At 40.5% G+C, this 26,426-nt stretch overlaps 1 protein-coding gene across 1 annotated transcript in view; it reads left to right on the forward strand.

Moving 5' to 3' along the window:
* The window catches only part of gsg1l (gsg1-like), a 262,421-nt gene that overhangs the window by 89,032 nt on the left and 146,963 nt on the right, over positions 1 to 26,426 (forward strand). Inside the window, exon 2 of the mRNA XM_072268551.1 lies at positions 25,994 to 26,041. Coding sequence (XP_072124652.1) covers positions 25,994 to 26,041 — 48 coding nt within the window. The remainder of the gene's footprint in view (positions 1 to 25,993; positions 26,042 to 26,426) is intronic.

Consider the following 26,426-nt stretch of genomic DNA (forward strand, 5'->3'; position numbering starts at 1 on the left):
CTCACCTTAAATGCATGTCCTCTGCTATTAGACATTTCAACCTTGGGGGAAATGATACTGACTGACTACTCTATCTGTGTCTCTCATAATCTTATAATCCTCTATCAGTTCTCACACACAATATATGTGCTAATAAATTCCAAAGCAGAAATAAAATTGATGTCAACAATTTCAGCTTACCAACTTTTCCTGTTGTATCAGACTGGCCAGTTCTGACATAACGTCAGGTACCTGCAATCTATACTCAGTTTTTCTCTCTTCACACATGCTGCCTGCTACAGCAATCTACTTTTTCTTCAGGTTCCCAGCAACTGCTGTGCTCTGTGGCACACACTTTCAGCATGGTTCTTCTATTTTCTACAGCCCACACTCGCCTTCTTCTATCTACACCTCCTCGCAACAGATCAGCTGTGATTAACAAGTATTCATCGTCCCCGCTTCAATGACACCACCATCAGTTGTGTTACCTGGATAACCTTTGTATTTGTTCTTTCTTCTCACACCTCACCTCCAGAACTTAGACCATGCTCATTTTCTCACTTTTCAGTTGTGATGAAAGATCATTGGCCTGAAACAATAACTGTTCCTCTCTCTATAGAGGCTGTCTGACATGCTGAGAATCTCCAGCACTTTCTTTTTATAGAGACTCACAATATTGTAGATGCTGAAATCTGGAGGAGCATGCAGCATGCTAGAAGAACTCTGCTGGTCTGGCAGCTTGTTTGGTCCAGATGAAGCGTCTAAACTCGAAACGCTACCTGTCTATTTCTCTTCATAGATGCTGTCTGACCTGCTGAATTCTTCCAGTATTTTGCATGCGACTTACTTCATTAAAAATTTCTTCTGCTATTTTACTTATTGGCAGCAGTGCATAAATTCTTACAGTTTCAGCTATTGCATGAGGATCATTCTTTAATCTGGGTTTGTTTAGAGAAATAATCACTGCATTAAAGCCTTTTGGGTAACAGACAGTTGCCTTTATAGAATTCACAACTCACGAACCAGAAATTTGAGATACAAAATAAAATTTGCTCTTATGGAATTTATGTGGAAAATGTAAATAAATAAACACATGATTATTTTATTTTTAACTCACCTTTCTTGACACATGCACAAGCACCACGCCATTGACTGGAAGTCTGTCTGAATTCTCCAGACGCTAAGATGAATTGGCTGGAGCCCTGAGCAACAATAGAAATGGTTCTATTTGTGTGATTGTTCAGGTTTTTCGCTGAAGCTGGTATGAAGGCAGGTGGAAACCCTCAAGGCAAACCTCCCCTGAAAATAACGTTTCTAGAGTGAAGGCTGCATAACACAGATAATGACAGATATTGTCAAGGCTGGTCAGGCATTAATGCTTAGGCGTTCATTTGGTTCAATCCTCAACTGTTAACCAAGGATAAAAAATACTGCGCAAATAAAGACCCATCCAATTAAAACATGGAGCAAATCGCAGTTAAGTGCAATAAACAGATAAATTGTCTTTAAATTTTCCATCATATTTAGCTATATGGTCTAACATTGTTAATTTATTTAGTAAGGGTATGCTGTTCTTGAAATAAATAGATATACCGTCAGGAGACACAAGGGGCTTATATGCCTATGACTTGCCTGTGTTCTATGTTTTTCTGGACAGCAGATTTGACCCTGTATGAATGGTAAAAAAACATGACTCATCTCATCCTGAGATATATGAGGCAGCAAGGACTTAGTTTGGATGAATTTGAGGCTGTGTGCAGGATATTCAAAAATCGAGGGTTGTTAGTAGACAGCCATAATTTTGATGTACTTCCATTCAACAATGGATAGTCTAATTTAAAAAAAAATGTTTGGTGATGGCAAGTGAAAAGGAATCATTGTATTAGCTCTGGATTGCCTGAAGTGTGGGAGTTACTGGCTGACATCTGTGTGTAAAGTGTTGGCTGGCTGCAGGTTTTATCAATTGGACCTGTTACTAAGAACAATTATTAACTAAACACAATGGTTTACAGATAATAACCATTAATGGTGATACCAAGAAGAAAAATTAGGATAAATAGCCCACTCTAAAGATAGGTCTGGGGAGTATTAGCAACTTTTGTTCATTGTGTGAAGTGTTGTGCCCATGGGATCTGTAATAAATAATATTGATTTTAGTAGTGTGTTTGCATGCTCCTTAATTTTAAAAGCTTTCTGCTAAATATATCACCATTAGAAAAGAAAATGCCTCCTTCCTGTGCTGTAGACATGCAACTCATGAGCAGTTTCTCCAAATTTCCAGATATATATGGCTCAGTGCTTAACATTATAAATTGTTGATGAAGAGTTCACTTTTTCAGTGTAAAAGCTTTAAAATTTTAGTGTCTCAAAATAAGTTTAAAGTATTATTAATCAAGACTGTTGTTCTTAAGCAAAGCATGATTTACTCTTTGTGAATTTTATATTCACTAAGGAACTTAAAGGAATGAAAGTCAACTCGTGACCTTGAGATAGCCTGTCCGTTTCCAGACACTCAGTAAATTACATACGTTGCCATCATTAGAGCGCAACTTCAGCTATCAGTGATGAACATGATATTGTCTTGTTAAATCCGTATTTTGTGTTTTAATTTTGTCATCTTCATGTCCTTTTCCATGAATTATGAAACAGCAGTAAAGGGTCCTTTGATTAGTGCGTTAAAGATAGACAAAACTGCATGTTAATTAATGTCAGCCTCTTTTTAATAGGCAGTTTAATTTTCAAATGACATCAACATCACTCAGACGCCAAATTCAGTACACTAATGCAAACCTTCATTTCAATCTGGGTGGTGTAATTTTATTTAATTGGTTTGATCACAATGAGAATTTCATCTTGATTCAAGTTTACTATTAAATGCTGCTCCTGGGGAGGATGTGAAAAGTGAAGGGGTCCTCGCTCAGACATTGGCTTTCACCCTGATTTGATGATGGGCATTGCCCAATGGTCTATCCCACAATAGTCTGCAAAACTGGGTAGAAGTATTAAAAGCAGTGCCACCCAGAATCATTTGTTAAACCAGGGTCAGGAAGAGGGCTCCTGGAGACACAAGCAACTACAGATACAGGAATCTGGAGCAACAACAAGATACAGGAGGAACTCAATAGATCAGGTAGTAACTGTGAGGTGAAATGGACAGTTAACATTCAGGGGTGAGCTACTGTCTGCTAGCCATTTTAATTCCCCTTCCCGTTCACACACTAGCTTGGTTGTCATTTCTGCCTCCACTACTGGGGTGAATCCAAATGCAAACCGGAGGAACAACAGTTGAGGATGCAAGGCTATGCATCAGGATGTTATAGAAGCCCTGTGTAAGCATTGGAAGAAATGCATCATCTCAAAAACCACCTCATCAGCCACCTCTTGCCCAACTCATCTCAGAAGCTAGAAAACTGGAGAAGAGACAAGGGGCTAAGAAGAAGGAAGAGAGTTCCTCAGTATTACTTGAGATTATATTAATCATGATCATTGATCAGTATTGATGCCCTCTGCAAAAATATTTTGCTCAATATTATATCTGATGAGATAAATAACATTAAGACAGATGTGAAATGTTGTACAGTAGGAAACCAAAATTTTGCTACCATCAACTTCCCTCTGTAAACTACTTCCCTAATACAGGAAAACACAATTAATGCAATAAAATTGATCATATTGTTATAGAAATGGAAGTTAGGAGCAAAATAGAATTTGCTTGATCGAACAGAATGGAAACTCGTTCTTTATAGAAAATAGAAAAATCTCTTAGAAAAAATCTCTATGGATAATTTACTGTACTAATATACCAATTACCTACACCTGTGTAACGCCCCTACTAACACAAGTGGCTTGAACCTCTGTTGGCTTTATTGTAAATGGTGCTGCTATTTAATGCGTATCACATTTGGTTTTCTGTTCATGGGTTTAGAAGAATTACCTGCACATAATTCTGCAAGATACACACAGCTTTAGACACATCTTTAGGCATGAGCACTGATTGCCCAACAAAGGGAACAGCAGAATACTTGCTTTCAAGGGCAAATTACTGTTTCAGTCCAACCATTTTAAATGAAACAAACTGAAATGCCAGAAATATTCAGTAGACAAGACAGTATCTGTGAAGAGTCAGAATTTCAGGTGAATGATCTGTCTTCCATCCAAACTGTTCTGATAAAAGGTCATCAAACTAAAACGCTAACCTTCTTTCTCTTCCCACAGATACTGTCTGACCTTCTGAGTAAACAGAACTTTCTGTTTCTCATTTCAGATTTCCAACACTGAATCCTCTCCGACTTTTTTTACAGGCCTTGATAAAAGTCTATCAAACACATTTCCTAATAAGACTACAGCATTTACCAGACTCAATAAAATCATCACCATTTTGACATAACTCTTGATGTCAATAAACTCATTTGTTTAAAGATATTCCCATAATATGCTGATTGATAACTGTACATAATACATTCCAGTCCTCTTAGAAGAATATCCAGATTCTCTTCAAGATTCAAGAATCACAATTGTTTAACGTCATTTTCTGTACACAAGTGTGAAGAAGAACAAGATACTTTACACTTTATTGTCACCAAACAATTGGTACTAGAATGTACAATCACCACAGCGATATTTGATTCTGCGCTTCACACTCCCTGGATTACAAATATTAAATATTAAAATATTTAAAATAGTTAAAATTAGTAAATATTAAAAATTTAAATTATAAGTCATAAATAGAAAATAGAAAAATGGAAAGTAAGGTAGTGCAAAAAAACCAAGAGGCAGGTCCGGATATTTGGAGGTACGGCCCAGATCCGGGTCAGGATCCGTTCAGCAGTCTTATCACAGTTGGAAAGAAGCTGTTCCCAAATCTGGCCGTACAAGTCTTCAAGCTCCTGACCCTTCTCCCGGAGGGAAGAGGGACGAAAAGTGTGTTGGCTGGGTGGGTCGTGTCCTTGATTATCCTGGCAGCACTGCTCCCACAGCATGCGGTGTAAAGTGAGTTCAGGGATGGAAGATTGGTTTGTGTGATGTGCTGCGCCGTGTTCACGATCTTCTGCAGCTTCTTTCGGTCTTGGACAGGACAACTTCCATACCAGGTTGTGATGCACCCTAGAAGAATGCTTTCAACGGTGCACCTATAAAAATTAGTGAGGGTTTTAGGGGAGAGGCCAAATTTCTTTAGTTTTCTCAGGAAGTAAAGGTGCTGGTGGGCCTCCTTGGCAGTGAACTCTGCTTGGTTGGACCAAGTCAGGTCATTTGTGATATTGACCCCGAGGAACTTAAAGCTTTTGACCCGTTCCACTTACGCACCACCGATGTAAATTGGGTCGTGCGATCCGCTACTCCTTCTGAAGTCAACAACCAATTCCTTTGTCTTGCTGATGTTGAGGGATAGATTATTGTCTTTACACCATGCCACCAGGTTCTTAATTTCCTCTCTGTACTCAAACTCATCATTACCCGAGATACGGCCTACAATTGTTGTGTCATCAGCAAACTTATATATTGAGTTTGATGGAAACTTGGCTACACAATCATGGGTGTACAGTGAGTACAGCAGGGGGCTGAGTACACAGCCTTGTGGGGCACAGGTGCTCGAGTGATTGTAGAGGAGAGCTTGTCCGCTATTTTTACAGCCTGGGTCCTGTCTGTGAGGAAGTTGAAGACCCAGCTGCAGATCTGAGTGCTAAGGCCCAGGTTCCGGAGCTTAGGAATCAGTTTATTTGAAATGATGGTATTAAATGCAGAGCTGTAGTCAATGAAAAGGAGCCTTACGTATGCCTCTTTATTCTCCAGGTGTTCTAAGGAGGAATGTAGGGCCAGAGAGATGGCATCTGCCGTTGACCTGTTGCTCTGGTAGGTGAATTGCAAAGCGTCGAGGTTGACCGGTAGTCTGTGGTTGATGTGTGCCATAACCAATCTCTCGAAGCACTTCATAGCAATTGATGTCAGAACCACAGGTCGATAGTCATTCAGGTATGCCACCTTACTCTTCTTCAGCACTGGGATTATCGTTGCCTTCTTAAAACACGAGGGGTTCTTAGACTGAAGCAAGGAGCAGTTGAAGATGTCAGCAAACACTCCAGCTAGCTCGCTTGCACAGGCCTGGAGAACCCGTCCTGGGACGCCATCTGGGTCCGTCACCTTCCTTGGATTTATCTTCAGGAAGGCCCTTCTAGCGTCCTCCTCGGTGACGATGATTCTTGATGCCACCAGGTCCGGTTCATCCGGAGGGAGTGGGATGCTCTTCTTCTGTTCGAATCTTGTGTAGAATAAGTTAAGTTCATCAGGAAGAGAAGCACCACAGTTATTGATATTCCCAGCCTTTTCTTTGCACCCAGTGATCTCATTTAGATCCTGCCATAGTCTACTAGCATACCTTTGGTTAGCCTGGGCTAACAACCTGGCTCGATATTGCCTCTTGGTGCCCTTAATGGCTTTCTGAAGTTCACACCTGGATTCCGTGTAGCGACTAGTATCCCTGGACCTAAAAGCCACAGCTCTAGCCTTTAAAAGGGACTTGACCTCGTAATTCATCCAAGGTTTCCGGTTAGGGAATACCCGGATCGTCTTGCGAGACACACAGTCCTCCGTGCATTTCCAAATAAAGTCCGTGACAGCTGAGGCATACTCATCGAGGTTAGCTGCTGAGTCCTTGAATACTAACCAGTCCACCGATTCAAAGCAGTCATGGAGGACCTCATCCGTTTCCTCCATCCAACGTGACACTACTTTTGACACCGTGACCTCCCGCTTCAGTTTCTGTTTGTAAGCCGGGAGGAGGAGTACGACCTAATGGTCCGACTTTCCAAAGTGAGGTCATGGGAAGGAACGGTAGGCATCCTTGACTGCTGTGTAGCAGTGGTCAAGTATATTCGGGCCTCTAGTGGGGCAGGAGACATGTTGGTATAACTTTGGCAGCGCTTTTCTGAGGTTGGCCTGGTTAAAGTCCCCGGCTGTAATGAGCAAAGCCTCCAGATACCTGGTCTCAAGTTCACTGACGTTGGCATGCAGTATGTTCAGAACACACTCCACATCCGCCTGGGGGGAATGTAGACCGCTGTCAGTATGACCGAGGTGAATTCCCATGGCAGATAGTAGGGACGACACTTCACCGACAGGTGTTCCAGGTCCGGGCTGCAGGAGCTTGTCAGTGCCACTGTGTCCGAGCACCACGCAGTGTTGATCAGTAGGCGGACACCACCTCCCCTCGTCTTGCCCGAAGACGCCGTGCGGTCCATTCGATGGATCGAAAATCCCTCCGGTCGAATGGCACAGCCGGGGGTGGCAGTTTAAATTTAAGTAATTGTTACTCTGGATCCGAAGCAATGTTAAACCAATGAAAGATAAAGAACGCAATCATAATAAAAAAACACAATAAATATAAATACAAAAAAATAGCTTATATAAATAGATTGATTGTATGTATGTCCATAAAGAGGTGCTAGGCTGACAAGACGTGGTGGAGTTAGTGGATGGAGGTGTTGATCAGCTCTACTACTTGGAGAAAGTTACAAACAAGAGAAAATCTGCAGATGCTGGAAATCCGAGCAACATACACAAAATGCTGGAGGAAATCAGCAGGCCAGGCAGCATCTATGGAAAAAAGACCCTTCGAAGGGTCTCAGCCTGAAACGTCGACTGTACCCTTTTCCACAGATGCTGCCTGGCCTGCTGAGTTCCTCCAACAGTTACTTGGGGAAAGTAACAGTTTTTGAGTCTGGTAGTCCTGGTGTGGTTGCTACGTAGTCTCTTCACTACATCGTGGGGCAAACAGTTCATCACAGGGTGTGTGGGATCCTTTATGATGTTACTGACCCTTTTCCGGCACCTTTCTGTATATATGTCCTTGATGGCAGGTAGACTGGTGATGGTGATACATCGGGCAGTTTTGACTACCTGTTGTTGAGCTGTCCTGTCTGCCGCAGTGCAGTTTCTGTACCATGCAATGATGCAGCTTGTCAGGATGCTCTCTGCTGCACATTTGTAGAATGATTTGAGTATGGATGTGTAAAGTCCAGCTCACTTCAGTTTCTTCAGAAATAGACACATTGATGAGCTTTCTTGACTGTGTAGGATGTAATTTTGGACCATCAGAGTTTGTGCAAGATGTGCACTCTGCTGTGCCGTCGATGTAAAGGGGAGTGTGAGTGGCTCGTGTTCTCCTGATAACCACCTCCTTAGTCTTGCTGACATAAGGAGGAGGTTATTTGCACCAAGCCTCGAGCTGTTCCCCCCCCCACCCGCTTTGTAGGCAGTCTCATCATTCTTGGTGATGAGCCCCACCACTGTCGTGTCATCGGTGAAGCTGATGATGTGATTTCTCTGGGGTTTGACCGTGCAGTCATATGTGAGCAGAGGGCTCAGCACACAGCCCTAGGGCCACCCATGTTGAGGATGATGGGGTGGGAGGAGCAGTTGTGCATCCTGACTGTCTGAGGTTTGTTGGTTAGGAAGACCGGCACCTAGTTGCACTGTGGTGTATTTAGACCGAGGAGTAGGAGTTTGTGAACAAATGTCTGTGAGGCAATAGTGTTGAACATCGCACTGAAATTCAGAAGCAACAATCTCATATAAGGGTCCTTGTTTTCGAGGTGTGTCAGAGCCAGGGACTTTGCAGATGCTGTGGCATCTTTGGGAGAGTGGATCAGGTGTAGATCTACTGTAGAGCTTAAGCGGATAATTTGGAGAAGTGAAACCACTTTAGCTCACTTGAATGTTATTTTTCCCAGAGTTTTAATGAAGTTCTATTCTTTCTCAGCTGAAATTACGAGCTTTGAACAGGCACAGCATTTTACCCTGGCTGGCTTTCAGCCAAGAGAAACTGGCACAAGTCCAGAACTTGATGCTGCTGGCATCCGCATACATTAGTGGCACAACTCAAGTGGGAGTACTGGCACAGTGAAATGTAACAAAGGATCTCCACCTCTTCGCTGCCCTACCCTTGATTTCTGACAGTAGGCTGAATGAAGTTGCTGTCCATTCCGTGTTGGGTGCTTGACCTGAATGACAATAATGATGTGGTGAAGTCAAGTCCCATTTATCATCGTTTGTGTTTATTTGTATTCAAGCCAACCTAAAGCAGAAATCCCAGTTCCCTAGAGCCAGAGAGGAAGCCGTTTGTCCATTCATTTTTTGCAAAACTCTTCTGGAGCAACTCTTACTTTTCTTAAAGACTCAAATCTTCCTCTGCTTCAAGCAATTATTCAGTTGATTTTGCCTCTGCCACTTGCTCAGGCAAGTAATCTGTGTTGCATTGCTGGGTGTAAAGAAGATTCTTTTATTCTTTCTCATTATTAGTCACAACATTAAATTGATCACATCCTTTCCTCACCTGGAAGAAATAATTACCCCAAGTTGATCTTTCAAGGCTGACTATTGTTTTAAGAACTGTTGCCATGTTGCCCTTAACTGTCCGTACTTTGGTTGAAATAGTTCCTGTGTATTAAAGCTCTCACTTCTCATCCCTGAGATAATCAGAGTTCATTGTGGCTATAATTCCATTCCACAATGGAACATACTGAACTGCAGAAAGTACTCTGACTGTAACCTAGCCCATATTTTATCATTATTTATCATTATCTGAACATTACCTCTCTGGTATTAAATCACAAGTTTCTATTGGTCCTTATAAATTTTTTATCTACTTCCACTCACATAACTTGAGTGAATTAAACATTTGAACCTGTCCATTCACTCATGCCCTTTAATGCTTTTCTTTGAATAATATATTGTCACTCTTGAATTCCTTCTCCTAAACCATGGCTGGCTGATGCTGACTGATGATTGACAGTCCCAATGGGAGCAGTCAGCTATCAGCCATTTGCTCCTGAGATGCCCTGGTACTTCCTCATCCGTACAGACAAAGGTGTAAGTCCCAGGTGAACTGAGGTTCGGTGACCTGGTGCGTGTGACATCCTCTACTGTTTGACTCGGTCTTGAATTCAGTGCCAGGGCAAACAGGCCTCTGGAAGTACACCATGTCCTGCTATCAAACCTATGCTCGGGAGGGTCGCCATGTTTGGTGACCCATAAGAAATAGGAGCATGAGTGGGCCATGAAGGCCCTTGTGCCTGCTTCCATGTTTGATAAAAATCATCACAAGATCACAAGACAAAGGAACAGAAGTAGGCTATTCAGCCCATCGAGTCTGCTCCGCCACTCCACCATGAGCTAAACTATTCTCCCATCTAGTTCCAATTTCCGGTTTTTTCCCCACATCCCTTGATACCCTGACTAATTAGGTACCTATCAATCTCCTCCTTAAACACCCTTAATATGGCTGAATATGTGCTACTTTCTTGCATCGAGATATAAAACAATCCAAGAGCTTTTGATTCCCTTAATATCCAGAAATCTATCTACCTCTTTCTTCATTTGAATAGGCAGGAAAGGACAATTGAATTCTCAAACACGAAGAAATCTGCAGATGCTGGAATTTCAAGCATATAAAAGTTGCTGGTGAACGCAATAGGCCAGGCAGCATCTCTAGGAAGAGGCACAGTTGATGTTTCGGGCCGAGACCCCTCATCAGGACTAACTGAAAGAAGATCCTCTCATATCCCTTTTGCCAATCAACTGTCCAGCTCTTGGCTCCATCCCTTCCCCCTCCTGTCTTCTTCTATCATTTCTGATCTCTCCCTCCCCCTCCCACTTTCAAATCTCTTACTAGCTCTTCTTTCAGTTAGTCCTGACAAAAGGTAGACTTTGGCACAACCTCTACAAGGTATCGCCTGGTAGTTAAACTACAGGAAGACTGACCTACTTGGCCGGTAAGGAACCTTGCACAAGCCACGCTGTCCAGTGTCGATGCCTTCACTGGTGAAAATCTAAAGCATCCACATGTAAAACATGTCAAATTACCGATATTCTCGATTCGCCAACAAGCATAAACGAATTCACATGGATATCGTTAATTAACACTCACCTTTCCTCACCACGCCCAGTACCTCTGGAGGAACTTAACCCCAGTGCCCCACCGGCTTCTTCTGTCGAAAACAAAAATGGTCTCTCCGCTATCCCGCGCGTGCGTAATGACATCACCATCTCCACTTAAAGGCACAGAGAAATATTCTAGCATTACTCGGATGGATGCCTAAGTACACTTTTAACGATAATAAATAAGGTTCGACGGTCACCCGGTTACACCTGAAATGGAATTGAGTGTATGTAGGACATCAGTGAAACTGAAGTTCAGTGGTACAATAATGATTTCCAAATATCAGGAAACATGCCACTGTATTCTAAATAACTTGGGGAAGGCTTAATAGACTAATATCCAGGATATCTAATGAGGAGATGTTGAACTGGCTACATTTACGTCTGCTAGAGTTTAGTGGAGTGAGAGGCCACTTCGTGGAACATGTTAAACTGGAGGAGTTGTATCAGGAGAGAGAGACAAAGGTGTTTCCTCTTCTAGCAGAGCCTAGAACCAGAGGTCACAGCTCTGCTATGTGGCTTCACCCAGTAATCAGTTGAGATATTTTCTTGCAGATCTCTCTTCCTCAAAAGATAGTGAAAACAGTCCTCAGATAGTTTCATGGCAGAGAAAGGCAGATTCTTGATAGGCAGGACTAGGCAGGAATGTGGAATTCAGGTAACTATCAGATCAGCTGTGCTCCTGTTAAATGGTTGAGCAGGCGGAGAGGCCAGGTTGTCTACCCCAGCTCTAACTGGTATACTTAAATGTTCATTTGCAGAATATGTTACAATCCACATGGAATATGTAGGAACTAACAAAGGTGGGCTTAATGCATGAATATGCTTGCATTTACACTTCTCCTTTTACATAATATGATACTGTGCTGCTCAGTGTGACTTCAGCCAACAGATTTATCATTCTGATCCTTTTAAGTATTTGTAGTGTTGCAGTTTTGTTAATCATGATTGAAACTTCATTCTGGTTTAAAAGAAACATATCACTCAGAAAGGTTTGATGAAAACTTTACAATTAATGCCATCTGTGTGATAAAATAAATGTCACCATGTAAAGGATATAATGGATAGCCTTGATAAAACAGCTCCAAAACTGTTATTTCATTGAAGCATTATCATTTTCGCTCACAATTTAACCTTCTACAATATTTTCTCCAGATTCTTAAATTATCTGCTCATTATTCGTAGCTGTCCTTGTGCAGTAGTTTCCTCAATTATTGATCAGGTGGGAACTGCAGTTGGATACCCATTGTCCAAATTTAAGAAAGAAATTTTAAATTTCTATAATGCTTTCATATACATTTCAGTATCTTCCAAAGCTATTTGCAGCGTATGAAGGATATTTGAGTGCATGCATTGATTGCACTGTGGGATATGTGCAGTCCCATTTGTACACTTGAAGCTCCCACAGCCTACATAAGAGCCCATGGTATTACAGAAAAGATACTAGCATGGATGAAGATTGGCTGATTGGCTGATTGGCAGCAGGCAAAGAGCGGGAATAAAGGGAGCCTTTCCTGGCTGGCTGCCAGTGAGTAGTGGTGTTCCACAGGGGTCTACATCGGCACCGCTTCTTTTTACATTATATGTCAATGATTTGGATGACAGAATCGGTGGCTTTCTGGCTAAGGTTGCAGGTGATAGGTGAAGGGATAGGTAGTTTGACGAAACAGTTGCTACAGAGGGACCTAGGCAAATTAGAATGGGCATAGAAGTGGCAGATGGAATACAATGCCGTGAAGCGTTCGGTCATGTACGTTGGTCAAACAAATAACAGTCAAGTTTTTTGTCATTTAACTATATACATGTATAAAACGTACAGTATATAATCATTTAACATGCCATATATCTGAACCAGGGTATAAAGCACTGTAGTGCATATAACACACAATAACTTATGAACGTAAGGATAAAATCCACAGATGAATCATGCATAAGTAATAAACTAAAGTGCATAAATTAAATACAGTAAGGTACGGAACAGATTAACCAGTGACACTTCTACCATGTAGCAGGGAGGTCAGAAGCCTAATGGCCTGAGGGAAGAAAATGCTTACCCGTCTAGACTATTTTCTAAATGGAGAGAAAATTTAAAAGTCTAAAGCGCAAAGTGGCTTGGGAGTCCTTGTGTAGGATTCTCTAAAGGTTAATTTGCAGGTTGAGTCGGTGGTGAGGAAGGTAAATGTGATGTTAGCATTCATTTTGAGGGGACTAGATTCTAAAAGCAAGTATGTAATGTTGAGGCTTTGTAAAGGATTGGCGAGGCCTCACTTAGAGTATTGTGAGCAGTTTGGGTCACTTACATAAAAAAAGATGTGCTGACATTGGAGAGAGTTCAAAGGAAGTTCGTGAAAGTGATTCCAGGATTGAAAGGCTTGTCATATGAGGAGTGTTTGATGGCTCTAGATCTCTACTCACTGGAATTCATAAGAATGAGGGGTGGCTTCATTGAAACTTATTGAAAGTTGAAAGGCCTCAACAGAGTGGATGTGGAGAGGATGTTTCCTATGGTGTGACTCCAAGACCAGAGGACACAGCCTCAGGATAGAGGGACATCCTTTTAGAACCCGTGATGAGGAGAAACTTTTTTAGCCTGAGCAGTGAATCTGTGGAATTCATTGCCACAGGAGGCTGTGGAGACTAAATCATTGTGTATATTTAAGGCATAGGTTGATAAGTTCTTAATTAGTAGGGGCATGAAGGTTACAGGGAAGGCAGGAGATCGGGGTTGAGAGGGAAAATGGATCAGCCATGATGAAATGGCAGAGCAGACACAATGAGCCAAATGGCCTAATCTTGCTCCTATATCTTATGGTCTTACTCCTGTCTTTCCACCATATTCTGTGTGAATTCATTTTGTCTATGAGAGTCATTGCTTGCACTACTTCTGCGAAACTTATAACAACTATTAACGGCCCTTGCTGGTCTGGTGTTTCATCTCTCCTTCAAATTCTTCATCATCACCATTCTCCAATCCAATAAAGGTCATTCTCCTAGACCTTTAGATTTTCACAATCCCCTTTTCCATCCTCCATTTCCTACCCTAAGAAACAATTGTCCAGTGATCCAACCCTTCCCTTAGTACTGAAAGACCATTGATTGAGGTCATTAATGACATCCTATGTAATGTGGTGACAGTGATCTTTGTCCTTCTTAACTCCTTTGCAGCTTTTAACATAGTTAACAGCAGCATTTTCCTTTGAAGCCTTATCACCATCATCTAAGAGTAAACTAGCATGGGCTTTCCATACAGTGCTGCACTCTTCATGTCTGCTATTCCCAGTGGGTCTGTCTTGCTCCCTTTCCTCTTTCAATTCAATATTCCTGTCCTTACCAGCACTTCCCTCTATGTCTAAATTATAGCTTCTTTACCTGAGGTACAGTTATGAATGAGCTAAAACTTCCTCTAGCTAAACTTTGGGAAGACCAAAGTCTTCATTTTCAATGCCAGACATGGGTTCTGTTTTCCAGGCATTGACACCACCTCTCTCTCTCTGTGGATACGTACAGAAAACTGAACCAGAGCTTTCTGCTTCATTTCTGTCTCACTTCTTTACTTCTTTTCATCTCCTACCTTATCTGATTCTGCACTGTCTTGTCTTATCTGCAGCTGAATCCCTTCTCTGTGCTTTACCCCCCATTCCAATGTACAACTACCCAGTTTCTCTCTTGCTTTCTCGACAAAACATTAGGTGAGTGTTTATTCCGGAGAGGAATGCATGGGCCAGATTAACCTGATGCCCAGTAACCCTGTTGGAACAGAGTTGAGTGAGTTAACTTTCCTTTTACCATAGTAAGGTCTTTGAGCATGAAGGTGGCCATGGCCCTTACCACAAATACTTCAGGCTTCTGAAGGTAGCAGCACCTGGAGTCCACTTCTGCATAAGGGAGGCCACTGAGGCCTTTCAGAGAAAAGGTTCGGGGAAACGTGAGGATTTGAACAAGTGAGAGGCTTCTGCATGGAGCTAACTCAGCCATCTTCATGAACTGATAGGCTCCATCTGATGGGATATTCTATGTCAGTCACCTGGCTGCCCAAAGCAATCATTCTCTTAAAAATGTCAAGAGAGTTAAAGCCGTGATTTTACACTTGAGTGAGTTTTCAAAATTAAACAACCTCGAGTACGTAGTGATTTGGCACAGATAGTGGAAGCAGAGAGGCAGCATTTTAAATCATAACTTACTTTGTCCAACTTTCCACCAATTTAGACAGCCAGAGATTGGAATGGAAGTGAAATTTCATTTGCTTTCTTTGTCGGTCTCATCTTGTTGCAGTCTATTTGTGGGAGGTTGAGTTTGCAGTGATAATAACAGTTGACTTTGTAGGAAGTACTTGTCCAATGTTGCCTGTACTTTCGTCTGCAATTAGACTTCTTCAATTCTTCCATTATCTGCTTCTGAAGCACAAAGCCGGTGCACTCAGCAAGTTCAAACACAAAGTTCTTGCTGCACCATCTCACTAGTATATTTATATATTTGGCTATATGTGCATGAATTTCTTGCATGGAATGCATAGAAGCATTAATTGTAATTGCTAAGATAATGTTGTCAATTCTTACTTTGACCTCATCGGAGTTCTTTTGCACATCTTGCTTCACTCTTGCTTCACGCTCTTTTGGAGTTTCAGTTAACATGCACATATTTTCACATTTCTTCTGGTTGTATGTTGTAAATTGGTAACTGTATGTCTTAATCTAATTTCCATCCTTCCCATTTTTTTTCCACTGCCGAACTAATTCTCAATTTTCGCTGTCGCACAAATGGTGCATACAACATCACCAGTATCTTGATATGTAAAAATATCGCCACTCTTTATTTTCTGTTTTTGATGCAAAGATGGTAGTTCAGTATCTGAGTTGATGAAGATCAATGCTCCGTATGTTTTCTTAACCACAGACACAACCTGCATAGCAGCTTTGAGTGTCCTATGGACTCGGACCCCAAGATCCCTCTGATCCTCCACACTGCCAAGAGTCTTAGCATTAATACTATATTCTGCCATCCTATTTGACCAGCCAAAATGAACCACCTCACACTTATCTGCCACTTCTCAGCCCAGTTTTGCATCCTATCAATGTCCCGCTGTAACCTCTGACAGCCTTCCACACTATCCACAACACCCCCAACCTTTCTGTCATCAGCAAATTTACCATCCCATCCCCCCACTTCCTTATCCAGGTCATTTATAAAAATCACGAAGAGTAGGGGTCCCAGAACAGATCCCTGAGGCACACCATGGTGACTGACCTCCATGCAGAATATGACCCATCTACAACCACACTTTGCCTTCTGTGGGCAAACCAGTTCTGGATCCACAAAGCAATGTCCCCTTGGATCCCATGCCTCCTTACTTTCTCAATAAGCCTTGCATGGTGTACCTTATCAAATGTCCTGCTAAAATCCATATACACTACTTCTGCTGCTCTACCTCCATCAATGCGTTTAGTCACATCCTCAGAAAATTCAATCAGGCTCGTAAGGCACGACCTGCCTTTGACAAAGCCATATTGACTATTCCTAATAATTTTATGCCTTGCCATATGTTCATAAATCATGCCTCTCAGGATCTTCTCCATCAACTGAAGTAAGACTCACTGGTCTATAATTTCCTGGGCTATCTGTACTCCCTTTCTTCAATAAGGGAACCACATCTGCAACCCTGCAATCCTCCAGAACCTCTTCCCATTGATAATGCAAAGATCATCACCAGAGGCTCAGCAGTCTTCTCCCTCGCCTCCCACAGTAGCCTGGGGTAGATCTCATCTGGTGCCGGTGACTTATCCAACCTGATGCTTTCCAAAAGCTCCAGCACATCCTCTTCCTTAGTAGCTACATTCTCTTTTTTTTTAATTTTATTTTTATTTGGATAAGGAATTCACAAATATCATGTACTTTTTTCACACATATAACCTTTTCCATTTTTTTATATGTATAAAACGACAATTATTTATACATTCTTAAGTACACATTGAGATGATATAAAAGGAAAATAAACATTTAAATAGATAATTATGTACTGTGGTAAATCTAACATATTAGGCTAAGTAATGGAATTAGTTGTTAAGAAAAATGGTAATAATAGTTTCCATATAACCCTTCTGGACCATTTCCACTGGTCCAAAATGTTGTATATAAGCCTATGTATCAACCATTGTAGGTGTTTATATCCTAATTTGTTCATGCTTGCTCCTGCCCGCAGACATAATTATCCAATCCCTATGTACTTATTTACTTAATTTTTTCATTTTTTTATCCCTTTCCCAAATCTTTCCCTTTACTTGTGTTAATTCTCTATTTTCCAAAAGAAAACAAAAAAAAACAGTAGACATTTAGACTAGGGGTGCTTACGTTAGCAATATTACTGTGTTGATGAGAAGAGCAGTATAAATCATTAGGAGAGTCATCTAAAGTCTGCTCGCATTGGGGTTATATATTCAATCCATTTATTCCAGATTTGATAAAATTTTTCTTTTTGAGTTCTCAGGGAGTAAGTCAACTTTTCCATTTTAAATATTTCCAAGATAATTTTGTACCAATCTTCTAATGTAGGTGGTATTGGATTTAGCCATTTTCTAGTGATTGATTTCTTACTTGCCGCTAAGAGGGCCTGCAGCAACTTTATATCTTCCTTCTGTTCAAGAAACAATACATGCCCCAAATAGAGCGTCTCAAAGTTCAGAGGTATCTGGGACCTAAGTACCTTAACTAATGTTCTATGAATACCTTCCCAAAATAGACTTAATTTAGGGCAATCCCAAAAAATATGAAAATAATTTGCCTCCTTGGAGCCGCACCTTCTCCAACACATCACATTTGTATCTTTATATTTTTCCTGATATGGGGTCTTGAAGTACCTTATAATGTTTTTCCAACAATGTTCTCTCCAAGTCAAAGAATTAGTCGAGGACCATTGAAAGCTGCAGATTTCCCCCCAAGCCTCCTCTGAAAGTACCAACCCCGCTTCTTTCTCCCACTTCTCTTTAATATACAGTGTATTTACATTTTTAGCATGGGAGAGTGCATTATATAATCGAGAAACTGATTTACTAGGTATTGAACTGCAAGCCGAATTCAGAATCTTGAAAAATTCTAATTCTACTGTTGATAGGTCTGTATATCTACAACTCTGGTTAACATAGTTTCGTACTTGAAGGTACCTAAAAAAGTCATTATGTTCTAGGCCATGTTTGTCCTGCAGGATTTGGAAACTTTGTAATACTCTTTTATCTATAAATGAGAGGTAGGTTGTAAGACCTTTCTTTATCCATAGCTCAAATCTTTTATCTCCTCTGTTGGGAAGGAATTCGGTATCATATGCACACCATCTAAAGAGTTTTAACATGTTATTAATTCCACATGAATTAACCACCTTCTGCCATACTTTTAATGTAAGATTTATCCAAGCGTTTTTAAATTTTTCCAACTGGGCCATCAATCCTTTGTCAGCTATTGAGGCCTGAAGAGGAAAACTGTCAACTAATCCAAATTCTATTTCGTTCCATCTAGCCTTATATTCCCTATTATACCAATATAACAGAGGGGTTATCTGTGAGGCATAAAAATAATTTCTCAGGCAAGGAAGAACCATACCTCCTCCTTCCTTCCCTAACTGTAAGGTGTTATATCGAATTCTAGGTTTCTTTCCTTGCCAACTGAAGCGGGAAATCCATTTGTTCCATTCCCTGAATTGATTATCATCCACCTCCACCGGTAAAGTACGGAAAAGATACAATAATCGAGGAAGAATATTCATTTTTATAGTATTTATCCTTGAATTTAAACTTAAAAAGGGGATAGGATTCCATCTATGCATATCTGCTTTTATCTCTGAGATTAATGGCCCATAATTTACCTGTGACAGTGTTGAAAGATCCTTCGGCAGGGTTATTCCTAAATATTTTAATGATTTAGCTTCCCACTTAAGATCATATGTATCCTGCAATTTTTTGGATGGTGTATAATTTAGGGACATAACCTGCGTTTTCTTTACATTTATTTTATAACCTGATATTTTCCCAAAGTCATCCAACAGTGTAAACAATCCTATAAATGATTTTTCTGGTTCACTCAGATAGACCAAAACATCATCTGCGAATAACGCCACTTTCTGTTCAATCCCTGCCACCTTGATACCTTTTACGATTTCGCTCTGTCTTATTAGTTGGGCAAGCGGTTCAATATATAGCGCAAACAGGAGAGGAGAAATTGGGCATCCCTGTCTAGTGCCTCTCTCTAAAATGAAGGAGTCAGAGAGGTCCCCATTTATCTTAATTCGGGCTGTAGGGCTGTCATATAGAGTCTGAATTACTTTAATAAACTTTTCTTGAAAGCCGAATCTTCCTAACACTCTGTATAGGAATGCCCAACTAACCGAGTCAAAAGTTTTCGCAGCGTCCAATCCTACTACCATTGTCTCTGTCTCGTTCTTATTAACCTGTTCTAATATGTGCAGAGTTCTCCTTATGTTGTCCTGTGTTTGTCTTTGTTGAATAAATCCAGTCTGGTCTAAGTGGATTAGGCCAGGTAAAAGCTTTTCCAATCTGCGCGCTAATATAGATGTAAATAGTTTGTAATCTAAATTAAGAACACTAATTGGCCGATAATTGCCACATTCTAGTTTATCTTTACCCTCTTTAGGAATAACTGAAATAATCGCTTCTCTCCAGGAAGGTGGAGTTTCTCCTCTCTGCAAGATCCAATTAAAGGTGTTAAGTAGTAATGGGGTTAACTGTATCTTCAGGGACTTGTACCACTTTGAGGTAAACCCATCAGAACCCGGGGACTTTCCAGCCTTTAACCTAGAGATGGCCACGTTCAGTTCCTTGACAGTTAATGGTTCTAATAAACTTTCATTTTGTAAATCTGTAAGTTTAGGTAGATCTAAAAAATTCAATACACTGTCTATATAGGGCTCATTGGGGGCCCGGGGTTGGGAGTACAGCTCTCGATAATATGTTTCAAAACTCTCTTGAATTTTCCCTATTGTACTCTCCACAAGCTTTGTCTTTGGATTCTTTATTTTATGAATGGTATTGTCTGCTTGTTGTTTTCGTAGTTTATATGCTAATAATCTAGCTGATTTACCTCCTACTTCATAATTCTTTTGTCTCAGGTAAAGAAAATTTCTTTGAATTTCCAACGTATAAATATCGTCAATTTCACTTTGCAATTTCCTAATTTCCTGTTTTCGATTTGAATTACTTTTGTTGCTATCTACAACTTGAAGTTGCTTTAATTTTCCTTGAAGGTCTGCTAATTTTTGTGCATTGATTTTTTTCATGTGAATGGTAATGGAGATAATTTTCCCTCTCAGTAGAGCTTTCAATGTATCCCATAAGATCACTGGTGATGTTTCTCCCGTGTCATTAAGGTCTAGATATTCCTTGATTTCTCCCCTTAATCTCTCCATTACTTTCGGGTTATTGAGTATATGTGAGTTTAGCCTCCATAGTGTTTTCCTCATTTTCCTTTCCAGGATTAGAGACATAGAGACTGGGCTATGATCCGACAGATCAATTGTTGCAATATTACAGTTTTTTATCCTATCTGTATTAAAGATAAAGAAATAGTCTATCCTTGAATAGGCTGAATGAGGGAAAGAGTAATATGTATAATCTTTACTAGTAGGGTGTAATTCCCTCCAGACATCTATAATTCCCAACTCCTCCATCAATGAATTCACTTTCCGAGTCAGAGGTTTATTCTGAGTAACTATTCTTGAAGAATCTAATATAGGATTTAATCTAATATTAAAATCCCCTCCACAAATTACTACCCCTTGAGAACTGACTATTAGGTCAAAAATGTGTCTATAAAATGACCATTCGCAACCTGGAGGAGCATAAACATTCAGCAATGTTATTTCTGTACCTTCTATTCTTCCTGTGATTTTTACGAACCGTCCTTCTTTGTCTCTAGTCTCTGAAATATGTTCATAATTAAGAGTACTTGATATTAAAGTAGCTACCCCTCTTTTGTGACTCAATTTATATGATGAATAAAATACATGCTTAAAGCCCATTCTTTTTAATTTTCCATGTTCAGATTGGCTCATATGTGTTTCCTGGAGGAAAGCTATTTGTGCCCTCTCTTTTTTCAATTTAGACATAATCTTATTTCTTTTAATTGGATTCAAAACCCCATTAACATTATAGGAAATTATTTTTACCAATTCAGTTTGCATTTTTCTCTAGTAGAAAAAAAAACACTCTCCTTTTCTAACCAAACAGTAAGCAATCCCTTCTCAACAGTAAACCAAGACATATAACCACACCCTAGACATTTTTGAACGTACAACATTTGAAAATTTTTCCCGACTTCCCACAGTGAGGCCTGAGCACCGACCCGCCTCAGTTCAGAGGGATAACCTCTATCTTCACCCTGTGTTAGAGGGCCCTCAGCAGTTTGAATAAACATAGAGAATTTTCTCCTATTTATGTCTCGACCATATTGCTATCATTCAAGTTATTCCGTCTAGTTTATTTTCAGTTACCAGTTTTCATTTTACCTTTAAGTCCGATTTACTCTTTTCAGTCATTTCTCTTAATTAATCTGTGTTCTCTGTACATTCGCGTCTGAATATTTGCAGCTTTTCCTTGTAGTTTGACACTCTGGTTCGAGTGAAGCGTCCTCGCCCCACTAACTGCCACGACTTCTGCCGAATCCTCTCCAGTAGCGACTCCGGTTGGGTGATAACTTTAATAGGTAGTCCCCGGTCCGCCAGGTCCAATGTTGCCTCCTCCACCATAGCGTAAGTTTTTGTCCCTTCGTTGTAAAAGACTCTCAGCCGAGCTGGATACAGGGTCTGGAATCTGATGTTGTTTTCCTTCAGGACTGTCCGTGTTTCCGTATATTCCTTCTGTCTGGCAAGAATCCCTGGTGCGTAGTCGTGGTCTAAACTGATTTTACAGTTGTTCCACATGAAACCTTTCTTTTGCCAAGCCCTTTTAAGCACCTCTTCCTTCGTTCTGTAACTGAGAAATCTGACCAGAATCGATCTGGGCTGGGTGCCTGCTGGAGGCTGTGGTGCCAACGCGCGGTGAGCTCTTTCCATCTGTAGGTCTTTTGCGGCCGGTATATCAAGGTTCTCTCTAAGTAGCTTCTCCACGAAGGGAATCATCAATCCGGGTTTACCTTCAGTTCCTTCGGGAACTCCGTAAATCCTCACATTTTCCCTTCTCGAGCGGCCTTCTTGATCTATTAGTTTCCACTGGAGCTGGTCTTGCAGCTTCAGCATTTCTGCTATCACCTCCTCTGCGTTTTGTAGCTTCTCTTCAATTCCAACAATCCTCGCTTCGGCTTCATCTATCCGCGAGTTAGTTTTTACTATTTCTCCTTTAATATTTTCCAGCTGTTTGCTATTATCTTGTCGGAACTCGCGAATCTCTCCGAGAATCAAGGACAGAGTCACCGATTCCCCCTCATTATCTCCGTCCTGGCTTGCTGTGGGGGAGCTAGGCCCGTCGCCTTGCTGCGTCTCTTTATGTTTATCAGCCTTCGGAGCGGACTTTTTAATCTTGTTCTTAGACATCATCCTTGCCCCTTTTATTAATATAGTTATGCAATATTAAGTATTTGTCTAAATTCGATTATGGGGCAGTTTACCTTCTTTTTTGTCGAGAGGCCTTTTCCTTACGCCGCCATTCCCTTGATGACCCGGAAGTCCCAGTATCTACATTCTCAAGCTTTTCAGTCCGCTGTAAGTCATCCCTACAGTCACCAAGATCCTTTTCCATAGTGAATACTGTAGCAAAGTATTCATTTAGTACCTCTGCGATCTTCTCCGGTTCCATACGCACTTTACCACTGTCACACTTTATTGGTCTTATTCTCTCACGTCTTATCCTCTTGCACTTCACATACTTGTAGAATGACTTGTGGTTTTCCTTAATTCTGTCTGCCAAGGCCTTCTCATGGTCCCTTCTGGCTCTCCTAAATTCTTTCTTAAGCTCCCTCCTGCTAGCCTTAAAATCTTCTAGGTCTCTATCATTACCTAGTTTTTTGAACCTTTCGTAAGCTGTTCTTTTCTTCTTGACTCGATTTACTCCAGCCTTTGTACACCACAGTTCCTGCTCCCTACCATCCTTTCCCTGTCTCATTGGAACGTACCTATGCAGAACCCCACGCAAATATCCCCTGAACATTTGCCACATTTCTTCCGTAAATTTCCCTGAGAACATCTGTTTACAATTTACGCTTCCAAGTTCCTGCCTGATCGCCTCATATTTCCCCTTACTCCAATGAAACGCTTTCCTAACTTGCCTGTTCCTATCCCTCTCCAAAGCTATGGTAAAGGAGATTATCTCCAAAATGCTCTCCCACTGAGAGATCTGACACCTGACCATGTTCATTTCCCAATACCAGATCAAATACAGCCCCTCCTCTTGTAGGCTTATCTACATACTGTGTCAAGAAACCTTCCTGAACATACCTACAAGCTCCACCCCATCTGAACCCCTTGCTCTAGGTACATGCCAATCGATATTTGGGAAATTAAAATCTCCTTCTACAACAACCCTGTTATTATTGCAACTTTCCAGAATCTGTCTCCCTATCTGCTCCTCGATGTCCCTGTTACTATTGGGTGGTCTATAAAAAACATTCAGTAGAGTTATTGACCCCTTCTTGTTTCTAACTTCCACCCACAGAGACTCTGTAGACAATCCCCCCATGACTTTCTCCTTTTCTGCAGCCATGACACTATCTCTGATCGACAGTGCCACGCGCCCACCTCTTTTGCCTCCCTCCCTGTCTTTTCTGAAACATCTAAAGCCTGGCACTCAGAGTAACCATCCCTGAGCCATCCAAGTCTCTGTAATGGCCACAACATCATAACTCCAAATACTGATCCACGCTCTAAGCTCCTCCGCTTTGTTCATTATGCTTCTTGCATTAAATTAGACACATCTCAAACCATTGGTCTGAGTGCTTCCCTTCTCTATCACCTGCCTATCCTCCCTCTCACACTGTCTCCAAGGTTTCTCTATTTCTGAGCCAACCGCCTCTTCCTCTGTCTCTTCAGTTCGGTTCCCACCACCCTCCCAGTAATTCTAGTTTAAACTCTCCCCAATAGCCTTTGCAAACCTCCCTGCCAGGATATTACATGCTTTGTTTTCCAAAGGGTTCAACTCTTCTGTTTTTCTTTTTGACATCCTTAGAAAACTAAAAATAATAAGTATTATTAGAAAAAATTCAAAAGGTAAGTCAAAAATGTATAATTTTAATAAAATAACAAGTCATGCAAACAATTCTATAGAAACAAAATTTTATCTTGTTCTTACAATTTTTAATTAAAAAACTTACTAGATTATGATTTTTTTCAAAGATTACTTACCAAAGAATATGGAAATCTTCATATAAAACAAACACAAACCACAGCTCACAACATAAATGAATGATGTCAGACAGACATAACAACTGACAGGTACAATGGCAAAAGTAAAATGTTTTGACTAGACAGTATTGGCACTTAGCAGGCTGACAATGAGCTACTGACTTTCGTTCTGTGTATATTGTTACAATTTGTAACAATGTTTTAACTTGAAACACTGACAATGTGAATGTTTCAAAGTAAAGATTGTGATATGTGTATTATTTTGAAAATTTATGGATTATATTCTTTAACACATAAATAGTTACAGGGTAATTCACAATTATATTGACATAAATTTCAAAATTATATCAGCATATTTTCAAAATTATATTCACATTATATGAGGAAAATTCCAGCTGTGTGGCAGCAAAGGTTACGTGTGCAGTAGCATTTTAGCTACTGTGCGGCCATGCAACCACGCAGCTTTAAGGGAACAATGTACCTGACCATAATCAGCTCAATGTTAGATTATTAATAAAAAAGTTTATTCCCATTAGGTTGCTGTAACAGGTACATCTGGAATAATAAAGTTAAGCCAGTTAAAAATTGTAGGTGTATTCCTGTGGGGCGTCATCCTCAGAAGCAACACTACATCCCCTCCTCACAGGAGTGGCAAGAAGGGAATCTGCTTTCCACTGGGTCAGTAGGATGAACATTCCTTCTAAAATTATCACAAAATTGAATCAAAACTAAGGGAATACAGTTCCTCATGAAGTTCACCCCAATGTGTTACACAATTAGGCTGGATGCAATTTTGCTTTTTAGCATTCACATTGCATATTGTCCTTGGTATCTCTCCATGTCAAGCCCACTAAGAATGATAGTGGTCCTCTCTTTCACAGGTAAGTAATCATCTCCCCTGCCAATCCATTAAATATCAACCCATACAACCATGACTGGGCTGCAGGTATCTGCTGCTAGGCCTTGAGGGCAATAATAGGCAGCTTTGTTATTGAATAATACCACAGGAAGAAAGATTGAACAAGTTAGATAAATGATAAGGTTCACCACCCCTGGCTAGGATCTCCCAGTGTAGGCCTCATGCTAGTACTGAACCCTGCCATCCCTTGGCCCCAGTGCTTGTTAATTCCAAAGCCTTGTTCGCCTGTCAGGTTCAGATGTGCTTAGAGTGTATGCTCAAAGCTCTTTCCAATCACTGGTAGATCTATAGTACAAAAATAGAGGGAACCTGAAGCTTCTCATCGGCTTTCAATTGTTTTGATTAAGCTCTGATCGCAGTTGCAGTTCAGAAACCAGAAAGCTTGAAAAGACAAAATATTCCTTGTAACACTGGTAAACTTGATTTTCAGGCTTCCATTTGGGTTGCTACTAGGTCCCATGACCCATGGAACTTTAAGCAGAGACCTTTCCTCTAGGCTGGCTAGAAACAATGAAAAGGGATTTTTATGTAGGGTTGGGATTAAGTATATGGTTTAAGGGACTCAGTAAAGTGTTGTTTGTCCCCTTTTTGGAGCTACTTGCCTGCATCAAGGTGAATACTGACATGGAATGTTTGGGTAAATAGCCTTTTTATCTACATTATAACTTCTTATACATTTCTTTTACTGTAGGTTTTCTGAAGATTAAGCGCTCCTGGGAAAAGATCATAAGAGTCTATATCACTTTCGATTTAAGCATGCTGAGTGAAAATGTCTTAGAATTTACTAAAGTCAATGGATATGAAATAATTTTAGATTTTGTTTTTTACTTTAGGTGAAAAGTGCCGGAATTTCATTGATCTGACTCCTGCGTCTGAGAGAAGTGAGTAACAAAAGAGACTTGGGAGTTCAATGCTAAGTTGCCTAATCTTTTAATTGACGTGAAAAATTAACTTTAAGCATCTCAAAAATATTCATATATTCAAAACTTCCTTTGAACAACACTGTACTACAACTAACTGTGCATTGACTGGAATAATGCATGGAGTATTTAACAGATTTCAAATTGTCAGTGACAAGGATTTAGTACCAAGACTGTGAAATTACTGTGCTAATATTATTGAATAAAATGCAACATATGCGATTTAATTATATTTTCTGCTTTTTTGGTGTTTTGAGTTGTGAGAAAGTTTAGTTGAGTGTGTTTTGTGTTTGAACAAAGTTTTATTCCAGATCCAAGAAAATATATTGATCTGTGCAAGAGCAGT

This window comes from Mobula birostris, chromosome 9 (assembly GCF_030028105.1).
Source record: "Mobula birostris isolate sMobBir1 chromosome 9, sMobBir1.hap1, whole genome shotgun sequence".
NCBI lineage: Eukaryota > Metazoa > Chordata > Chondrichthyes > Myliobatiformes > Myliobatidae > Mobula > Mobula birostris.